Source organism: Pristis pectinata, chromosome 17 (genome assembly GCF_009764475.1).
Source record: "Pristis pectinata isolate sPriPec2 chromosome 17, sPriPec2.1.pri, whole genome shotgun sequence".
Taxonomy (NCBI): Eukaryota; Metazoa; Chordata; class Chondrichthyes; order Rhinopristiformes; family Pristidae; genus Pristis; species Pristis pectinata.
Genome location: NC_067421.1, coordinates 13,956,954 through 13,979,698, shown reverse-complemented (window position 1 = coordinate 13,979,698; position 22,745 = coordinate 13,956,954). Strand labels below are relative to the sequence as shown.

Below are 22,745 nucleotides of genomic sequence, written 5' to 3'. Positions count from 1 at the left end.
CCAATTAAATATCTTCCCGTCCTCTCTGCTCCTATCCTTGTCCATGACATAATAAAGTGGAACAGCTTGAGGGTCTGCAAGGTTAGGGAGAAGAAAGTTGACTAGTAAGCAATCCAAAAGGGGCATATGAACACACTAACTGAGACAAGAAGAGATCTCGCTGTAACAGATTCCCAGGTGACACATAGTTTAAGTTCAAAAAGTACTTTGGGCATCAAGTATCTGTGAAACTACACCCAGCAATGATTTGATGCTCAATAGTGAGGAACGGAAGAAATTCTGCAAAACTAAATCAAAACTAACTCTTCATTGGGTGACTTTATCTTGGCCTCAACTCCACATATTTGGCTATTTCAAATAACTCTTCACTCCCCATCAGTCCAAGTACATGATTATCTCAGCCTCCATACCGCTCAGTAATAGAGGATTCTAGTAGAGAATAGTAGCAGAGTAGTAGTAAAGATTCACTGCTGCACAAGTCTTATTAGCTTTACTCAGTATTTGCCAGCGCCACAACAATTTTTCTCCTCTGGCTGGATATTCTCACCTCTTTGGATATGGTTGCTGCGCTGCCACCCACCTCTAGTGTGTTCATCTCGAGAATCATTGCAGCTTCACCCAGTGTCCATGTATGCAATTTCAGCAGAGAGCTCAAGGTGTTCAGAAGTTACAAACTCAACATCTTAAATTCACTCACTCACACACCCACCCGCCCCTTACAAATCCCTCTTCTAAACAAAAGCACTCAAATCAATTGCAGCGTCTCTTCTACCTTGCCGAGCTGCTCGGGGGTTCTAACTTTCCCGGCTGAAATCAGCTAACAAAGTTTAGAACAGTTTTAGAAACAGAACTTTCTTAGTTTCTGAGGCTTTGCTCCTCACTTACATAACCAGCTGTTTACTCAAGGAAGTTAAAATGAAAATTGAAATCTTTCCAAACAGTATCCGAAATACATCAATAATTCTATGAAATAGTCAAAGTTTAGCTGAACTGAATCATTAATCATACTAGTGTGCACGTGCTGTAACACTTCTTTGATTCTAATTATTCTTATACGTACATTGCAGACTCACATTATTTACACTCATGATGACGCCAGTGGAAGCACAGCCCCGACTTATCTCTTCTATGGCAATGGCGTATGCCAGGTAATCCAGTCCTGCTCCACCATATGTCTCAGGCACATCCATTGCTAAAAGGCCAAGTTCTCCCATCTTCTTTACCTGAAAATAGCATTGCAAAATTATTCTTAGGATTGCAAAACCAGAACACATTCAAAATTTATGGATAATCCACAACAGAGGCAACTAGTTGAATGGCAGCAAAACACACACTACTGGAGGCTCAGTGGGTTGAGCAGCATCTATGGGACAAAGGAATTGTAAACGTTTTGGGTTGAGACCCTGCATCAGAACCCCTGTTCAATGGCACAATGGGTTTTACCACTTCTGTGGAAATAAATAGCATTAACTTCAGGTCATCCCAGAAGCACTTTACAGACAAATAACTGGTTGTTTAAGGGTAGTTACTGTTGTGACGTCTTTTACACATCTGAAACATGGTTGGATACCATGGGAAGAGATTACCAGGTTGAATGATGAAAAAATTCAAAGATATTCTGAAACCCTCCTCAAAAATATGCAATAACCCCTCTGTTTCCTGAAAATGGAGAAGCAGCATCTGGAATGGCGCTGTAAGCCTCAAGTCAATGCATCATGAGAACACAGAACCACAGAGGAAATGGCAGAAAAAGCAGAACACCTCGCAAACTACCCATCCACCCATCTATCAGGCCAAGTCTGCAGGTCCCACATTCTCCTCAACGGTCACCTCAACCCACAGAACCACAATCGAAGCACAACATCTTCAGGAACTGCCTAAGAGAAGTAGAAAACCACAAAATTAGATTATCACCATACCAACTCTTTCACATACACACGGCTTACTGGATCACTTGTTCTAGTACACCCTTTCATATTCAGAGAGAAAGTTCTGACATAAATATTTCAACAACTTCTATAAATAAGACTACTTGCTGCCTTCTAAGCAGCATCAAGGAAAAGAGTGTTAAGGGTTCAAGGTAACCAAATGTTTGCTGGGAATGAGCTGTATATTAAAGCACGTTGTGACAGCTGTTGCAATAAATGTTGAAATGTCATCTGTGGCAAAAGGATTAAATGAAAGCCTCCTTGAAATACGTATGTACCTTTAACGTTGTACTTTTTTCCATTAAACATTGAATACTTGGCAATGTTAAATGAAAAAAAATTACAGTAATTTGAAAGAAAAATATACAGACCCTCATTAGAGCCATTCAGATTGCTTAAATTCATCATTACAGAATTCACAAATCACTGCCCAAAAATTTGAGATATGCAATTTTTATAAAATTTAACTTATTTTTCAATTTGCATTTCTTGACATATATGCAGCTGATGTGACTTTGCATACAGAAAAATTGCTATATGGCCCAATTTCTAGGAATGCATAATGCAGGGGTTACCTGTATACTTTATAAAAATTACTGGACAATCATTTAAGTATTTAAGCAACTGATATTTCAGAGCAGATCACTATCATCCATCAGAACCCTTTTTTTAAAATGGTTGAGAAGAAAAAGTATCATTCAACTGCAGGTTCATATAACATTCAACTGCCTGCAACTAGTAGACCTGCTCTCCTTTGACCAAATATAAAATAATCTCCTGGTTCTCTAGTGAAGCTCCTGTAACATTGCTCAGGGTAAGGCAGAGGATAGGCAGGTTATAAAGGTGGGAGCCTTACACACAGTAATGCAAAATGTATTACATAGAAACCTGTAATGTGGCCGACTGAAAACAATAATGAAAAAGAGTCCTGATGAAGGGTCTCAATCCAAAAATTTGACTGTTTAATTTCCCTCCATAGATGCTGCCTGACCTGCTGAGTTCCACCAGCATTTTGTGTGTGTTGCTCCAGCATCTGCAGAATCTCGTGTCTCTGTTTGTGTGTATGTATTTGGTTCCCAGGGCCCTAACAGAAATCTCAAAATACCACGAAGTTGGGATCCAACTTGATTGTGGATCAGTGACTTTAGTAATGCATTAGATGACCTGAGATAATGCAATGGGATATCTCAGATGAGAAGAAAAAGATTACTGTTCACCGTAAAATGGGAACAGCAAAGTGTAACAAGGATTGCAGGATAATGTAACAGACCTTATTGTTCAGATTGCTGGTAGTTACAGTTCAATGTAGAAAAACAACATCTTTTAGAAATAAGGATGGATAGGAATTACATAATAAATTAGAAATGGAATAAGAAAGCAGTGGATCTTAACATGAAAATGCACAAATTATTATAGGCATTAGGGCATTTCTTTCTCCCCACGCCCCCTTTTCCCAATTTTGATGAAGGATCTTTGACCTGGAACGTTAACTCTGTTCCTCTTTCCACAGATGCTGCCTGACCTACTGAGTGTTTCCAGTATCTTCTGTTTTTTATTTCAGATTTTCAGCATCTACCTTCTTCAAAATATGAAAAATCCTGAACCCAGTGGCAAAACGCACAGTGCGCAGGAGCTCAGATGCACCCACATTTGATCTCCAGCACATTCTGTGGTCCTGTACTACAGTACATTGTTAAGAAATCTGAAATGTGCTGACTGGCACACTGTAGCTAGCCGATGGTTCACTACAGAACTGTCAGCTAGCCATCAGCATGATTAGTCCCACAATTGACTCCTGTGCCTCTGAAGTTGGATTTAAACAAACCATTTGTCTTCCTAATCTAATAATCCCTATCCTGCAACATCTAAATGTAGATAAAAGCAGGATTGGCTTAACTGTGATACTTCTGAGAGATGATAAGCATGCTGACACTGTCAAGTTTCAGACCTGAAAAATGGGAATTTGGCTGAGGTACATGAGAAGCACTGGAAACACAGAGTGATGCTAGATAGGATCATGTCTCGGTACAGTATGGTAGTGTAGCGGTTAGCGTAACGGTTAGCATAACACTATTACAGAGCAAGCGACCTGGGTTCAATTCCGGCCACTGTCTGTAAGGAGTTTGTACGTTCTCCCTGTGTCTGGGTGGGTTTCCTTCGAGTGCTCCGGTTTCCTCCCACATTCCAAAGACGTATGGGTTAGGAAGTTGTGGGCATGCTATGTTGGCACCGGAAGCGTGGCGACACTTGTGGGCTGCCCCCAGAACACTCTACGCAAAAAGATGCATTTCACTGTGTGTTTTGATGTACATGTGACTAATAAAGATCTTATCTTATCAAAGTAAAGAGTGCTGGAATTCCTTAGCAAGTCAGGCACAATCTGTGGAGAGAGAAACGCCATTATCTCAATCGATGACCTTCCTTTAGCAAAATCATCCACCTGAAATTTGTTTATTTCTCCACAGATGCCTGCTCAGCATGTTCAGCATTTTCTGTTATTATTTCAGTTTTATAGTGCTTATTTTACATGATTTCAAGTCTCTGATATTGCAGGCATTTGTGTGATGTAGTAAGGTCGAGGAAAGATAAAAATATGAAACACAAATCAAATATATGGCAGTGATATGGGCACTACATTTGCTTTTGATGTCCTGGGCTTAGGAGCAAATAAATCAGCTACAACTCCCTCCCCACTCTCCAATACAAAACATCGGGCATTTGCACATGGATCCTCAATGGGGATGTGATAAGATTCCATTCTAATGCCTCACTTGTAGTTATATCTGAGCTTAAGAAGTATGGCAGTCCATTTAAGGAAATGCAGACCAAGTATTCAGAGCAAAGAGGCTATGGGACTATGGAGGTACCATAGCTTTCTGCCTACTGCTCTCAATCTGACACATAGTAACTGCTTGGAAATATTAGGGGTTTTGAACAGTGTGTGGTATAAAAACAGAGACTGATCAAATATCCCCCACCCTACATTCAAATTCAAAACCATCTCCAAGCAGGATACTGGCATCTGTGTTTCATTTTCTTAACCTCTTCCACGATTGGAAGAGGTCAAGGAAATGTTCACACTATTGAGAATGATCTTTCTATCCAATTCATGTGGAGATTTCTTAAGCTTTCTATCCCTCTTTGGATGGTTCTATTTTTGTACACAATTCAGGGATTATCTTAAATTGGATTTCCCTGTTGCAGTTTCCTTCTCAGCATTATAAATCCACAGAGGGAGCCAATATGAGACAGCACATGTACCATTTTCCCAAGCTGTTTATAAATTCATTGTTCTATATTGGGACTAAGGAAAAAGCCAAGGCCACTACTCGCAACACACAAAAGTCAAGCAGCAATTTTCAAAGTCAGCATTGGCCACTGGCCAACTGTTCAAAGGTCCGGAATGTATTAACTGTTCCTTTTTCTCAGTCAGTTTTCTCTGTGTACTACCAATCAGAGTCTGTGTCCTGAAGGAAAGGAACATTCATTGTATACGTGACACCGATTTAATTACATTAGACATTTGCAGCCCAAGCATACTCAATTCATGCAAATGCTTTGGTCACATCAAAAGACACTATGTAAATGAACTTATTTTCTTCTTCCTAGCATATTTTGTTCGAGGTGTTAAAATGTAATGTTTGGAGAATTTCACATTCCTGACTTCTAATATTTAGTAGAACTAAGAATATATTTAGCGCATATATCTGGTGAAAATTCTACTTTTATTAGATCATGGTAAACTGTGTTTTACAGAAGTTATACTAAAAACAATAGCAGCACCTCATGTATTACACCACTATTTATTCACTTCTGGCACCGTCCAACTCAGGCTCAACACTAAATGCCGCACGGGGTAATTGAATGGGTTTCGTTTTCATAAATGTCCATAAGTTGATTTTGTCCGTAAGGGGGAAAATGCAGAAAAATCATTTGATATGGTAAGCATACTTCCACGGTATTGTAATGAATAGCATAAAAAACACATAATACTGATAAGAAAGAATAATTACTCAAAGTGGAGAGAGAGGTGAAAGTACTTCTGCCATTCGTAGGACTTTTGAATTTATTAATATTATGTGAGCTTGTTCGTGAGTAGGGGTCTCCATAAGTCGGGCATTCGTAACCTGGGAACAGCCTGTATAAGATTTATATTCTGGTTCCAAGATGTATTTGCAGACTCCTAAACCATCTTGACAAACAAATTTCAATTTTTTTTGGATAATGATAATGATAAAACAATTCTGTTGTAAGGCCGTATCTGCTCCTCTTATAAGCAAATTCAAACAACACAAAATAATGGTTCCCTAGAGTGCCTTCATCCCAGCCTTTGTTATTTCTGAACCTCCTTCCTAAAAATCTACCTCTTTAACCAACCATTCCAAATGTCTTCTTATGAGGCTCGGTGACAACTATTACTGCAAGATCTCTCTTGTAAAGGAGCTTGGGACATTTTAATACATTAAATGTACAATGCAACTAAAAATTGTGATTGTATTATTAAAGGATAATAAAAAGAAAGATCCAGTCATATCTCACTGAATGCACTCGGCAATCAACTTATTTCCTTTAAGGGGTTGCCTTGTGTTTTTACTCTGACTAAATTATAATTATATAAGTGACTGATGGTGCAAAGCAGATAATTTGATGATTATGAATTATTCTTGCCACTTGGTAGTCATGGAAAACTATAAGATGGGTCCTCAGGATAGGGCCCTAAACTGAGGAAAGGTGGATTTCAATAGTGTAAGACAGCACCTGGGAGAAGTACATTGGGAGCAACTGCGAGAACGGAAAATAAAAGCGAGGTAGTAAGAGTTCAGACTCAGCGTGTATTTGAAAGGGTAAGAAGCAAAGATGGTAAGTTCAGACAACCTTGGTTAACAAAGGATTTTGAAATTTTGATCCGGGAATAGAAGGAAGTGTATGTCAGGTGTAAGAAATTGCTACTTAATGAGTCCTTTGAGGTTTATAGCAGATATAGGAGAGACAAGAGTCCATGAAATGACGACAAGTAAGATTAAGAACCAACACCTGCCTTGGCTTATTAGAGTAATCATGTTGCAGTTGTATGAAACACTGTTAGACCACAATTGTGTCGAGCTCTGATTGCCACTCAAGAAGAAGGAGATGGTAGCACCAGAGAGCGCAGAAGGGATTCACCAGGATGTTGCCAGGAATGGTTTGCTACATTAATAAGGAGAGATTGGATAGGCTTGGTCTATTCTGAGCTTATTTGATATACTTGGCCTGTGAAGGCAAGTATACAAAATGCCTTCTTCATCACACTTTCCACCTGTGTCACAACTTCCAGTGAGTTAAGAACTTACTGAGTTCTTACTGGTGAGTTAAGACCCAAATGGCCTACTTCTGCTCCCTTGTCTTGTGATCTTGCACCACAAAGTTCCTCTGTACATCATCGCTCCTGAGGTCCCTGTGATTTGCTCTTTATGTCCTCCCAGAATTTGACTGCCTTATGCTTGCCTGGATTAAATTCCATCTGCCATCACTCCACCCAACTTTCCAACTGATCTATATCCCACTGTATCCTCCAAAAGCCTTGTCCAACATCTACAACTCCACCAATTTTCCTGTCATCTGCAAACTAACTAATCAGACCACCTGTATTCTCATGCAAGATATTTATATATATTACAAATAACAAAGGTCCCAGCACCAATCTCTGTGATATACCACTTGTTAAAGACATCCATAGGAGGCTGAGGGGTGACCTTAGAGATGTTTATAAAATTATGAGGGCCATAGATAGGATAGACAGAGTCCTTTTCACAGGGCAGAGGAGCATAGAACTAGAGGGCACAGGTTTAAGGTGAGAGGGGAGAAATTTAAAGAAGATCTGAGGGGTGGGCTTTGCCACAGAGGGTGGTGGTTACCTGGAACAAGCTGGCAGAGAGGTGGTAGGGGCAGATACAATTATACATTTAAAAGGTGTGTGATCAGGTACTTGGATAGGAATCGAGAGATATGGGCCAAATGAAGGCAAAAGGGATTGGCATGAACAAGGTGAGCTGAAAGGACGCATTGCTGTGCTGTATGATCCTATGATTTTGTTGAAGAAAGGAAGAGGGGTATGTAACTGTGGTATTACTTCTTCGGACTTGCTAGGCTCTTAATTATTTGCATGCAGTCTGTCATTTAATTTATTCAGTTTTAAGATGCTATTTTACACAGCTCACATAATCACAGCATTGTACTGTAATCTCAGAACCAAACAGCTCCTCGTTCATTTTAACTTTCACAGAACAGCCAGGCAGCCTAAACAAATGTTTTTTTTAATGCAGTGTCTCACTTCTATTAGGAGGCAATCATAGGCCTTATGCAAAATTTTGGGTACTACTTTTGGTACAACACCATATTACAAAACAATCTAATCTTCCTCCTTCAAATATATCTCAGATTTACCCGCATGCCATCTCTTTCACTCTCTCTCTTCCCCTATTTGTTTGAAAGTCTTGATTTCCACTGTTACAGCACAAAAGATCAAAAAAATTTTAGCTGAAAGGAGAAAGTGTTACCTCATGATTGTGAGAAATAGAAAATATTAAAATGTACCATGTTAAGGAGAATCTGATGAATAGTTAGATTTACAATCGAAGTAGAGAGACTTGGGATTGATCCAAGGTTTGAGTGGGAATTAAATGTTTGGTTTTTTTCTGTTTTAATCTCAGATTTACACCTTTTACATTTTTATATACACCTCAACATCAGCTTACACAGTATTTTGCTTCTTTTAATATCCTCCTGATCTTAGTGGAGGAAAATCACTTTCAAAGTTAATGAACTGTAAATTAGTTGGGGAAGTAAAAGAACAATGCCAGCACTGGGCTCACTGTCATCTATGAACGATTGAAATCAGGCTCACAAATGATGTAACTGTATTGGTCAATCACAATTTTTGGAAAAGACAGGAACACAATAAGAAGGATCAGAATCTCTGTGGACAATGCAAACTAGTTGAAGAAAAATTAGCCAGTGACTTAATAAATGAAACAATCAATCGCTACCAGGGAAAACAAGTGAACAGTTTGTGATATCGATGGAACATTAATCCAAAGATTATAACTCTGCAATTGAGTGGTTTTCAAAATAGAAAGAAAAATCATCCAAGCTCCCCTGAGAGATCAGTCAATGTAATGTGGTACTGAACTAAACAGTCCAGTAACATCAATCCCTTATCTGTGCTAGGTTAACAATGAGTTAAAACAGACTTCCATTTCCTGGCTAGAAATTTGAAAAAGTAAAAAAATCAGTCTTTAGTATTCGCAAATGAATGAATTGAGCCCTGCTGGAATTTAATGCATTTGAAACCATATCTCAAGTCTGCTGAGAATGAATTTAACTTAAATAATTTTATTTAAATAACTCAGTTTATTCTGTCTGTTCATTTGAATCATCCATTTATGCCTCATTAAAAGTCCTGGCCAAAAACCTCATTGTGTTCAGAAACTGTGCACAAGGGGTTAGGACATGTACCACTTTGCATGGATAGTATGTAATATTTGTGATGCCTTATTATTATAAACTTATACTTGTACAGCTAGCTTTAATCTGTGCTAGCCATTGAATTCAAGCATTTGGGGAGATAACCAGATATCAAGCGTCTTTGATACCACTTAAAAGGCAGCAAATACCCTATTCTGGTTTCAAAAAAGTAGCAAAGATCACTGAAAGAATACCATGGTTCTCTGCTGCTAACTTTGAGGCCAAGGTACTGCCAGTGGACAGAAGGAACATCCTGTGCCTGGGCCCCAATCTCCCCCACTCCTACTTCCAGCAGGAGGTAAGCAACTCTCCACGTATCAATTTCCAAAGGGTTTATGGAATCTGCCTAGAGCTGAGGTGACTTGGGAGTGTGGAAAGTACAAAAAGAAAGAAACTATTTGAGGGAAAGAGAATGGAGAGAGAGCAAGAAAAGCCAAAAAGAACTCCACATGCTGGAAATCTGAAATAAAACAGAAAATGCTGGAAACACCCAGCAGGTCAGGCAGCATCTGTGGAAAGAGAAACAGAGTTAACATTTCTGGTCAACGACCTTTTGTTGGAATTTAAAAAAAGAGAGAAAACAAATTGCCCTAATGTCAATAATCATTTACGCATTTTCAATTTAAGATCCACTGCTTTCTTATTCCATTCTTAATTTATTATGCAATTCCAATCCATCCTAATTTCCAAAATATATTTCTTTGTTTTTCTACATTGAACTGTAACTACCAGCAATCTGCACAACAAGGTCTGTTATGTTATCCTACAATCTTTGTTACACTTTGCTCTTGCCATTTTACGGTGAACAGTAATCTTTTTTCTGAGGTTAGATAAGGAGAATAACCAGATGTCCTATTCCATTATCTCATGCCATCTAATGCATTACTAAAGTCACTGATCCACATTCAAGTTGGAAAGAGAAACAGAGTTAATGTTTCAGATCTGGGATCCTTTGTCAGAACTAGGATAAAGAAAGATAATTTGAAGTTGGGGAAAAGATAGCAGGATGAACGTTGTGGAGGGAAGGATAGGAGAGAATAGAAGATCATTCACCATCACCTATTTGTTATAAGTAAGTTGCAAAACCCATATTTTGCTGATATCAATCACTCCAGATCTCTTGTATGTTTAGAAATACAGACATCAACTGAGGAAGTGGGTTGATTCGGAGGGAAACCAAGGGAGACACGGATTCTCATTGTGGAGGTGTTGAGAGGATTCTACCCTTCTGTCTCCATCTGCATTCACAGATTTCCTTGCAAGTCATTACCTGTTCTGCAGGAAATTTGTGTTCTCTGTCCAGCTGTGTAGCAATCGGAACAAGCTCCTTTTCTGCAAAGCCTCTGCAGGTGTCCCTCAACAACTGATGAGTTTCTGGAAGCTCGACCATCTGATAGACAGTGTGCAGTTGGCGTAGGCATATTGATTTCACAGCTAGGAGGAGAAAATACAAGATAACTAAGAAACAGCAAGTAAAACTTGCATTGCAATCTCAAAACAAAGTCATGAATATTCTGAAATTGCTTGATTAGATAAGATATCTTTATTAGTCACATATACATCAAAACACACAGTGAAATGCATCTCTTTTGCGTAGTGATTTGGGGGGTAGCCTGCAAGTGTCGCTACGCTTCCGACGCCAACATAGCATGCATAATTAATCCATCCATGTTATCCTAATCTGGTCTGTGCACATCTACTCAAGTAAACATCCTCTCCTTGTCAATCCAGTCAAGATCTCTTAGGATATTATGTTTCATTCACGTCTTGTCTGATTCTTCTGAAGTCTGGTGGTTACAAGCCTAGCCTGCCCACCTTACCTCATAGGCAACTCTCCCTTTCCAGGTAGTAGTCTAGTAAACCTTCCATGAATGGTTTCCAGCACATTAACATCCTTCCGTCATTAAGGAGACTGATACTGCACACAGTATTCCAGATGTAACCTCACCAATGCCCTATATGACTGAAGCATAACCTTCCTACTTTTGTATTCAATTGCCCGAGCAATAAACAATAACATTTGTTAGTTTTCCTAATTACCTGCCATACCTGCATATGAACCTTTTGCAACACATTCTGACACTTGGGAAACCAGTTCAAAGGAAAGAGGGAGATAGCTTGGAAGCCCTGTGGCACTGAATTGCCAATCACAGTAAGCAATGAAAATCATGCCACCCTCCCCCCAACTGCTCTTTAGATGCAAAGTTTTCAGTCCTGACCCATATAGCTACTGTATCCACTGGTATCAACATGACAACAAGAGGTAAGAGTCACCTGTTGCCCAAGGCCAAGCAAGGGAAAAATGCCATTGATATATAATTCTCTCCTTTATCATGTCACCTTTTATCTCAGGCAGAATACAGAGAGTAGGAATAAACAGACAGGAAAAAAAATAGAAATAAATGGGTATTTTTTGGGTTTGTGGGCTGTGACTATTGGGCTGCTGCATGGATAAAGTGGTGAGCCCCATGCAGTTCACAATCTATATCAATGATCTGGATGAAGGGACCAAGTTCTTGAAACAAAGCAAAGACGCAGCATGGGTTGTGAGGGGGATGCAGAGAGAGGCTTCAAGGAGATTTAGATAAGTTAACTGACTGGGCAAGAACTTATCAGCTGGAATATAACGTGGAAATATGCGAGATCTTCCTCTGGTGGAAAAATAGAAAAAAACAGAGTATTTTTTTAGATGGTCAGAGATTGAAACATGACGATATTCATGGGAATGGGGTGTTGTAGCACACAAATCACTGGAAGTTAACATCAGGTACAGCAAGCAATTTGGAAGGTCAATGTCATATTGGTCTTTATTGAAGGAACTCTTGAGTACAAGAGTAGAGATGCCTAGCTCCAATTATAAAAGGCCCTGGAGAGACCACATCTAGAGCACTACGTACTTCTGATCTCCCTGGCTAAGGAAGAGCAATCTCATGACAGATGGGGTGCACCAAAGGTTCATCACATTAATTCTTGGGTATGGCAGGCATGTCATACAAAGAGAGATTAAGCAACTGGCCTTATATTCTCTCATGGATAGATACAAAATTGTTATGGAGCTTTACAGCATATACACAGTGTTTCTCTTGACTGGGGTGTCTAGATCCAGAGGTCACAGTCTCACTATAAGGGGCTGGCCATTCAGGACAGAGACAAAAATAATTTTTTTTCATCCAGAGAGTAGTGAATCTTTGGAAATCTTTACCTAAGAGGGGTGTGGAGGCTCAATCACTGATTATATTCAAGGCAGAGATCAATAGGAATTTAGACATTCAGGAAATCAGGGGATATCTGTTAGTGCAAGAAAGTGGTTGCTGTAGTAAAAGATCAGCTACAATCTTAGTGAATGGCAGAGCAGGTATAAAGGGCTGATTGACCTACTCCTGCTTCTATTTACCAATAACTGGCAAGTCACCCTTTGCCAGTCACATTCATTTGGGCACACACTGCTTCTACCAGTGTGTTCCTGGATGCAATCTTTCCAAGAGAGCTTAGCTCCCAAGCTGAGGTACAATTATGTACATTGCAAGAGAAGAGCAAAAGCAAATTACCAATTAGTGCAGCAAAGTGGCACTGAAGTAAGATCAGCCGTAATCTTAATGAATGGCGGAGATGGTGTAATGGCCAAATAATGCTGCTTCCAACCACTTAATGCTCTCTTTATTTCTTCATAATATTTAGAGCTGTAGAATTAGTTTTCTCTTGCCAGAAGTTTACTCCAGAAATCATGGCAAAAATGTTAAACCATAATTTTAAGAATGGGTTTTTAATGATAGCATTAAATAGCCTGGTTACTGTTCAGGCCAGTTCTATACACACTCTTTGAGATTTGTGTTCAGATGGTAGTTTCTACTACCTTTATTTATTGCCTAGTAGTGGCTCCTATGCCCAGATATAACCATTAACTGTTAATTATAGCACCCCATGACTATTTTCCACTTTGTCCTCTCATCATACCAGAAGAGAGAAAATACAAAGCTAAAACTAACTGTACAAATTTTTTTTTGAAGAGACAACACAAACAGGAGAAAAAAATTACATCAAGGAAGTTTAACTAAACTTGCACATTAAAAGCCATCTTCTTAAAACAACAGAAAATGTGAAATCATTGTGTTTTATTTCATTAAGCTCTAATTAAAAAACTTATGTAGGTAGAATTGGATCATGCAGTGCAGGTTTTTTGCAGGTCCAGACAATCAACTTTACTCAGAGTAAATTGTATTAGTAGTCATTTCCGGAAAGATCACACTAAGCCCAAAATTGGACTACACACTTCCAGTCATAATCCACACAAGCACACTGGACATTTCCCCAACAGCAGATGTGTACCTAATGACTTCAACTATCATGCAAGTTTCAACCTGCACCAACATAAACTGGAACACAAAGCTGCAGACAACAACTGTCATAGAATAGTCATAAGAGAAACAAGAACACAACACATTACATTCTTGCATTATTCGTGATTAAATAATTCCACCAGACTCCATTGAATAACCTGGATCTGGAAATGCAAACTGCTGGAGGAACTCAGCAGGTCAGGCAGCATCTGTTGAAGGAAAAAGACAGTCCATGTTTCGAGTCGAGACTCTTCATCTGGACTGAAAGAGCAGAGGGAAGCTAGTTGGTATGAAGCGGTTAGGGGAAAGGGTGGGGGCAAAAGCTGGCAAGTGATAGATGGATTCAGGTGAGACGTGTAATTGGCAGATGGAGGAGGAAAGAGTGGAAATAGTGACAGAGGCTGGGAGGTGATAGGTGGAGGCAACAAAGGGCTGCAGATGATGGAGTCTGATACAAAAGGAAGGTGGAGTCTTAGGGGGAGGGGACCAAGTGGGAGGTGTGTGTGGGTGATGGGCAGATGGAGGAGGGGAAAGAAACAGGGTGACCAGAGGCTGGGGGTGTTAGGTGTATGTGGGAGGAATAACCTGGACCTATTTATTAATTGAAGGAATTTCCACTCTCTCAATGCTTAGCTTGTCATGGATCACAGAACAGAATACCACATTTCCCAGCAGCTTTCACGATCCTTTTTGCTGAGGGAATCCCGAGGCACAAGGATCATGCTGAACCTTCGTGGTTTCTCACACTCCAATCACACCAGCTGAGGATGACCATGCCAGTACAGGGATAGGAGTGGAAAATGCCATTGGTCTCCTGAAAACGAGAAACTTGGCTTTCATCAGTTCAGGGCACACTGCAGTATATGCCAAACAGGTGCAGAGACTTCACTGTGGGTGTACAGTATAACCTGGTAAATAAAGGATTACAGCCAGTGCTGCAACATCTCTGTATTTCCTGGTACATGGTACCTCTCTTAAATAGTATGACCTCTGAACAAAATACACCTTGTTAAGTGAAGCTCCACTCCATGGGATGCAGAGGGACTGTACTTGCATGATGAATTCAAACGAGCTGGGACAAGAAAACTGTAAAATGGCAAAAAAGGTGTCACCCATGTAAGTGAAAAGGGACTGGACCAAGGAAGGATGCAGTCAAGTTAGGAAGAATTTTCCATCTACAACTTTCAGCATTATGGTCTTCCAACTCTCCACAACCCACTTCTACCTCCTCCCCAAGATCTACAAGACTGTGCAGACTCATTGCTTCAGCCTCCCCTTGCTCCACTGAATTTGTTTCTTCCTATCTCGACTTCATCCTTTCCCCCCTGGTCCAGTCTATTCCCACATACATCAGTAACACTTCTGATGTCTTCCACCACTTTGAAAATTTCCAGTTTCCTGGTCCCCATCTGGCTCTCCTTCACCATGGACGTAAACCCTTCCACACCTTCACCAATGATGATATGATGACCCTCCACTTTCTCTTTGAATGGAAGCCCAATCAGTGCCCCTCCACCAATACACTCATTTACTTGCCTGAATTCAAACTTGCATTGAACAACTTCTCCTTCAACCCCACACACATCTTCCAGATCAAAGCTGTAGGTATAGGAACTCACGTGGAAACAAGCTATTGCTGTCTTTTTGTGGGATACGTGGAATAGTCCTTCTTTCAGTCTTACTTAGGCCCGCTCCAAAAGGCACATTAATGGTGCTTCCTGCCTGTGTACAGAACTCAAAAAGTTCATTACTTTAGCTGCCAGTTTCCAGCCTGCTCTCATTTTCACGTGTTCTATCTTTGACTCTTCCTTTCCCTTGCTGGGTTTCTCTGTGATTTCTTCTTGGCCAGGGGAAACACCACCCCTGCACTCATCGTGGAGCTCTGAAAAACCATTTAAGTTTCAATGAATATACTTCAGTCGGTATATTTCAGAAGTGAAACAACTTCTGAATACATGTCGTGAGGGCGTTAAAGGGATCATGACAACAAACCACCGAGTGAAAACCTCTCTCATAACTTTATTTGATAAAATCCTCCTGACAGTAGAAGGCTTATCCACAGGAGCTTTCAATCTGGGTTGGTTATGATACCTGGGGGAAAAGAAACGGGTATTTCACCCAACCTTTTCGGCAATCAGCAACACTTTACAGTCATCGGCCTGGGGCATTAGCCTTGTTTCCCTCTCCACAGACGCTGCCTGACCTGCTGAGCGCTTCCAGTATTTCTGTTCCTATCCTTCAGGGAAGGCCCTGCCGGAAGCCGTTCACGATCTCTCAGCAGCAGCAGCACCAAATTCCCCCCTCCCGCAGTGCTCGCTGCCCGGCTCTCTCCTTCCCTGACAAGTTTGCTTCTTGTTAAACTCACTCGGAGCTCCGGCGACTCTCCACAGCAGTGAACCCATCCTGCCGGCCCTTGTGTACCCGACTGTGCGTCCCCCCACCCGACCGCTCCGCGCCCGGGCTTTACGTTCCGCTCCCAAACACTCGACCTGAACTCTTGGACCCCGAGGAGCTGCAATGTGTCGCAATGAGTCCAGCAACTTTGATTGTGAAAAGGAAGACAGGTAATTGTTGCTAACAGTTACTGTGCATTACTTTGTAAAACCGAGGGTCAAGTAATATCTCTAGAACTGGAGGTACGGTGAAAACTAAAACTCTTCTCCTGAGGGGTGACTGGGCAGTAATTGAAATGTTTTCCCTTAAAGCAGCATTGTGTATGCAGAGGGAAACCTGCTCATTTTCATGAAGATGGAAAGGAACAGGGAAAGGGAAAGGGGAAATATTAGGGGGTGGGCGGAGGCGACAGACGCATTCAGGTATGATAGTACCAGTGGAGCTACGACATAAGAAATAGGAGCAGGTGTAGATGAAAATCAAAACCTGCTAATGCTGGAAATATGAGATAAAAGCAGAAAACGCTGGAAGTATTCACCAGGTCTAGCATTTGTATTTTAATTCTCCATCCCATTCCCCCCTGACTTGTCTGTGGACCCTTGTGATGTTACAATAAAGCCTAATGCAAGTTTTAGGAACATCATCCCATCGTTTGGCTGGGCATGTTGCAGCCTCCCAGACTCAATATCAAATTCATCATCATCATCATGTAATTCACGTTCTCTGTTTATGTCAGATTCCATCTGTAATATGGATAGATTAATTGGCATCGTGATCGACACAGACATTGTGAGTCGTTGTTCTATGTTTTTCTCTCTTCACTAGCATAGCCTGACTTGCTGAGTATTTCCTGCAGCTCTGTATTTTACAGCTTTTACTCCATCCTTTGTTTGTGTTCTATCTCTCCAACTGCCCTTGTTACCTATCAACCAGATGGCTTCACCTGTAGCTTATCAGCACAACACCTGAGCCTCACCCTATGACAGATATTCCCTTTTTGTTCTATCCATTACCTTCCCCACTCTCTCTGCAACTTTCTGATGTCCACCACGATGCCGATTAATCTATCCATATTACAGATGGAATCTGACATAAACAGAGAATGAGTTACATGATGATGAATTTGACCTAAACCGTTAATTCTATTTCTCTTTCCACAGATCCTGCCAGACCTGCTAAATGTTTCCAGCATCTTCTGTCTTATTATAGAAACAATTATAAGCCACCAGTCCTTCGAGCCTGCAATGCTATTCATTACAAGATCATGCCTGAACTTCTACTTCCATGCCATTTGCCAGCACCTTCCTCATTTCCCTTGATTCCCCTTCTGTCCAGAAAAAAAAAGAATGTTAAGTTTAATTTTAATGTATTCTAATAAATAATCTATAATTGAATTTTGCAACATTTTATAATTGAATTTTACAAGACCACTTGGAACATTGTGGCCAACTTTGGGTAAAGGCATACAAAGAATGGAATAAACTAAAAGTACACAGAGCAAGGGGGAGGGGCAACTTTCTATTATTTTTTCTTTTGTGGATCTTTCTAGCGGACCAGCAATTGTCTTTAGGAGGTGAACCATCTCCTTGAATTGTTGTATTCCTTCTAGTGAAGCTACTGTAGATACCCCTACATTGCTGATGGATTAGAATTCCCAAGATTTAGAACCCAACAACAATGCACCTCCCCAGCCAGTACACAACAGGTTCTTTAGAGAAGCAGCTCTTCAAGTATGGTCTTCCATAGTCCATGGGAGCTCCTTCTGCAGTCAAGCCTTTAAATCTTGCTAATTTGATATTCCAGTCCCGCCCCTGCATCTTTGCTTAATGTACTCTGGCTTCCACTTGTCTCACCACATGATGTGCTTGTTCTCTTCCTTTGCTTTTTGGATCCTACCTGTGCAGCAATGTAGTTCCACATTAGGATGGCATATCACTTGGGATGGGAATATGCAGAGATTTATGTTCCTATGGACCTGCTGCTGATGTTCTTGTAGATGGTAGAGGTCACCAACTCAAGCTGCATTTGGTTCATTCCATTCAAGATCTCCATTAGCATTAGGAGTCTCATGGACAACAGATATTTCTTTACGGTGTGTGCTGGTTTGGTGACAGTTGTACTTATACTATCATCACCGTTTGATTGCTACTGAGTCTGCAAAGATGTGCATTTTACAGGACTGCTGGAGTTTCCACTGTTTCAACACAGTTGACAAGTATACAACAGATTCTGTGAAAAGCAGTCCTTGACATATGCTGTCAAATAATCCCACCCTTCTCACTTGGCCAGATCTCTACCTACAATAACCAACTCACCATCTCCATCTGCTGAGTTATCTCAATTACATCCTGGTGCCCAAGTTCAGAGCAATATTCCTTGGACATTTTAACACCTTTTCCTGTGTTTTTAGTTTTACAAACTTGGATTAGTCCAGTTGATATCTCCGTTGTCATTACTGCCTGTTCTAATATGCTTTTGGCACTTAAATATGTAGCACTTTTGTTAACATTCCTTTGACTCTAAAATAAACAAAGGCATAACTTTTGCTGGCAGTAGTTCTGACAGCTAGAAGTGTCCTTTGCTTTCAAAAAACGCACCTAATATTTTCTTCAGATCTCTGCGTCTGTGCACCTTCTTCAGCTTATCACTGCAAGTCTAGATACATTATCATTTATCTCTTCAAGAATTCAGTAAGGTTGGTCAAGCAAGATTTCCCCTTTTAAAATCTATACTGACAATTCATTATTATATGTTTTGTTCCTAGATGCCCTTCTATTTTCATCTTTAGTAGGGATTCCATTATTTTTTCTACCATCAATATGACTGTTCTAAAATTCCCCAGACATGTTCTATCTACCTTCTTAAGTATAAGAATTGTGTTGGCTATCTGTCAATCCTCTGGCACAACAGCTCTTAATGATGAATTATTAAATATGTATTGTATTACCTCTGTGTTATCTTCCCAAGATTCTTCCAAAAAGCATGAACACAATCTATCTGGATAAAGGGATTTATCCTCTAAGTTTGATTAGTTTATTAAATATGTCCCCTTTTTCTATTGACATTGCACTTATCTCATCATTCATCTCATCCTCCTAAGGTCATTATTGCCTGTTTGATCTTCCTGGTAAACCTAAAAGCAAAATAATGATTTAATATTTCTGTCATCTCCCTATTGTTACCTGTGGTGTTCTGCTGTCTATCTTCTAATGGTCCTATTCCCATAACTACCTCCCTTTATTGATGTGCCTGGAGAATATTTTACTGGTCTATGTTCCTTGATAATTTAATTTTACAGTTCCTCCTTGCCTTCCTCATTCTTTTACTTCTCTAATATCTTCATATTATCTCTTATCTTCCACTCCTCTTTTCTCTACATACTCCTCCCGCTGTTCCCATCTGCTCTCCCCACCTCCCTTATTTTGCTCCATGCTCCACCTTCCTTTCCTATCAGGTTCCATCACCCGCAGCCCTTTGTTGCCTCCACCTATCACCTCCCAGCCTCTGTCACTATTTCCATTCTTCTCTCCTTCATCTGCCTAGCACTTGCCAGCTCTTGCTGCACGCCTTCCCCTCACCTCTTCATACTGCCCATCTCCCCTCTATCTTTCAGTCCAGATGAAGGGTCTTGACCCAAAATGTTGACTGTCCATTTCCCTCCACAGATGCTGCCTGACTCGCTGAGTTCCTCCAGTGTTTTGTCTGTTGCTCTAATCCTAACCCCCTTGCTTTTCCTTATTTTCAAATGAGCTTTTAAAATTGTCAATGAACCCTCAATTCACCAACAAAAATCTATTTATGATACTCAACCAACATACAATTCAGTCTGCCTTAATGCTAGTAATAGTGTTTCCAAAGGATCATGTAAACAAGGCTGGTTCTAAGGGTTAGAGCCCATTGGAATCCCAGGCACGTCAGCAAATGGGATTGAAAAATGGCTGGCTAAGAGGAGGCAGAGAGCGCTCATGGAAAGTTGTTGTTGTGACTGGAAGCTTTTCATCGGTGGTGTACCACAAGGATCAGTGCTGGAATCCTTGCTGTTTGTTTTATACATTAACAATATTGATGAGTAAGGGATATGATCAGTAAGTTTGCAGATGACATGAAAATTGATGGTTGATAGTGAAGAAGGCTGTCTTATGATATTGATCAGCTGGCAATTTGGGCAAAGCAATGACAGATGGAATTTAATCCTGACAAGTGTGAGGCAATTCATTTTGGGATGTTCTAAAAAGGAGGGGACATACAGTTATCCCCAAGGAGCATTAAGTAACCAAGGTATCTTGGTGTACAAATTCAAAGATCCCTGAAGATGACGAAATATAGATAGAATGTTACAGACATACAGTGATGCTTGTCCTCATTAATCAGGACATAGAATTCAAGAGCATGGAGGTCATTGTATAATTTTATAAAACATTGGTTAAGCCACAACTGGAATATTATGTGCAGTTCTGATTATCACATTATAGGAAGGACATGATTGCATTGGAGAAAGTGTAGAAATTCACCAGGATGTTGCCTGTGATGGAATGTTTCAGTTATGAGGAGATTGGATAGGCTGGGTTTGTTTTCCTTTCCTTGGAGCAGAGGAGGCTGAAAGAGGACCTGACAGAAGCACAGATAGGGGAGAGAGTAGGAAACTTTTCACATTGGCAAAGACATCTAAAACCAAAGGGCATAGGTTTAAGCTCAGGAGTAAAATTTAGAGGGGAAATAAGGAAGAATCTCCTCCACCACCACCACACACACACACACACACACACACACACAGTGGCTGTGTATTCTGGTACTCACTGCCTGACTCAACATTTAAGCAGCATCTGGATTAACAAATGAACCTCCACTATGGACCAAGTGCTGGTAAACAGGATTAGTATAGATGGGATGCCATTTATGATCATCACAAAACATAGTGGGCTGAAGAGCAGGTTTCTGTGCTGTATAACTCTAATGTCACAGATCCAAACCACTATTGCTGTTTGCACTATCCTTCAGTTCCCATCAGATTTCCATTGTATGCCAGACAGCAACTTCTTTCTCTGCCTGAAGAGTATTGGAAGCACCATATTATCAACAAACTTTAATAGCAGACTGGGAAATAGGAAGGGTTGTGCAAGAACATGTACACTGCAGTCAATGTGCACAGTGGAGTGGCTAGCTGAGCAGCTACCTCATTTCCAGTGTCTGGATTCAATCCTGACCTCCAATGTGGAGAATAAAATGTGATTACTCTAATTGGGTTATTGACAGTCCATGTGAATTCTGCAGACTAAAGGGCCCATTTCCATGTTGTGTGACATTCTGTGACAATGCCTAGCTAAGGTGTACATTACACATGATTAAATAAATCATTGGAAAAGCACATCAACCATTTGCCCAAAATAACCCATTTAAAATGCAGCAGGAAATAATAAACCACTGTTCCAATGCTGCAGCTTCAAGGCCTTAGCTACTTGTACAGTTTGTCTGTGAATACTTTTAAAATGAAGCAATGGTATCCAGTTCTGTTCTGTTATTTCAACAGTTCACACCCCAAAGCAGCATCATTACTAAATTCTGGTTACACACGAAAGCCGCAGTTGTCACTTTGCTTGTAAGAAATTGTCATCTTCACCCTGACTTGCAAAGTGGTACCACCCTACTCCTTGTTTCAGACACCAAAGGAGCATTGAAAATGACATGACTCTGGCCCTTTGGGATGGTGTCAGTGCTAGGATTGTCAGGCAGAGCCACTGTCCCATCACATTTTCAGTTGTGAAGCTATCTCAGTGTCCTATTGAAGGTTTGATACAAAGAGCCGTTAGAATTTTGAGTGATGAAAGCACTAGAACAGTCAAACAATGAGTATACTATTAGCTAAAGCAGTTTTAAAAAGTGATCCATTGGAGCTCCTCATTACCAACTTGTCTCCAGGAAGGGGTTTGTGGTCACAAAAATGTCCCTTGAGGGTATAGACTTTGACCATGTTTGTTGTTACTACTGTCACTAATGAGACTCAATTTCTGCCAATGTAAACTTTTGTCTGGTTCAGATCTGTCCATATATTGCATTGAAGATTTAGTCTGGGTTTTAGTTCTGCAGGATTGGTGATAAGGTTTTTGCTCAGGCTATTTCTGTTAACTTGAAATCTTGATTCTTCATCACTGTTAAAAGACATGCATTGTTTGATCCTCCCACATGATTGCTTTTCATGCTGGGATCTCCTCAAGCCATCTATTCTGTGGTGGATTTACAGGGATGTGATTGGTGAAGTGCCTTTTAATGTCAGAGGACAGTGATGTTCACCGATGTTGACTTCAATACTCCAGTAATGTTACGGGTGCCAGAGTTTACTTGTGTAGTCAGCAATTTGTTCCAGCAGCTATCTGTCTTATAGGAGTGCAGTACCCTGTAGAGAAGCACACTAAGATAAAAACAGCTGTTCAGAGGGCCCTTCCTCCTGCACCCCAAATGGGTAATACAAGTTTTTGCAGAAGATGTCAGTTATGCCACTTATGTTTTTGTCTAAAAGAGTAGAAATGTGTTCAAAGAGTCAGAAGGTTCCAAAGGCTAGTATCAAATAATTAGCAAATGCAAAGTT

The 22,745-nt window shown here is 40.4% G+C and overlaps 1 protein-coding gene across 1 annotated transcript in view; it reads right to left on the bottom strand.

Annotated features, from left to right (window-relative positions):
- Positions 1–16,274, bottom strand: part of acads (acyl-CoA dehydrogenase short chain) — a 101,838-nt gene extending 85,564 nt beyond the window's left edge. Inside the window, exons 1-3 of the mRNA XM_052032048.1 lie at positions 16,134–16,274; positions 10,702–10,865; positions 1,074–1,223 (exon numbers count right to left, since the gene is read on the bottom strand). Of these exons, the coding sequence (XP_051888008.1) occupies positions 1,074–1,223; positions 10,702–10,865; positions 16,134–16,170 (351 nt within the window). The 5' untranslated portion in view covers positions 16,171–16,274. The remainder of the gene's footprint in view (positions 1–1,073; positions 1,224–10,701; positions 10,866–16,133) is intronic.
- Between the last annotated feature and the right edge of the window lie 6,471 nt (positions 16,275–22,745).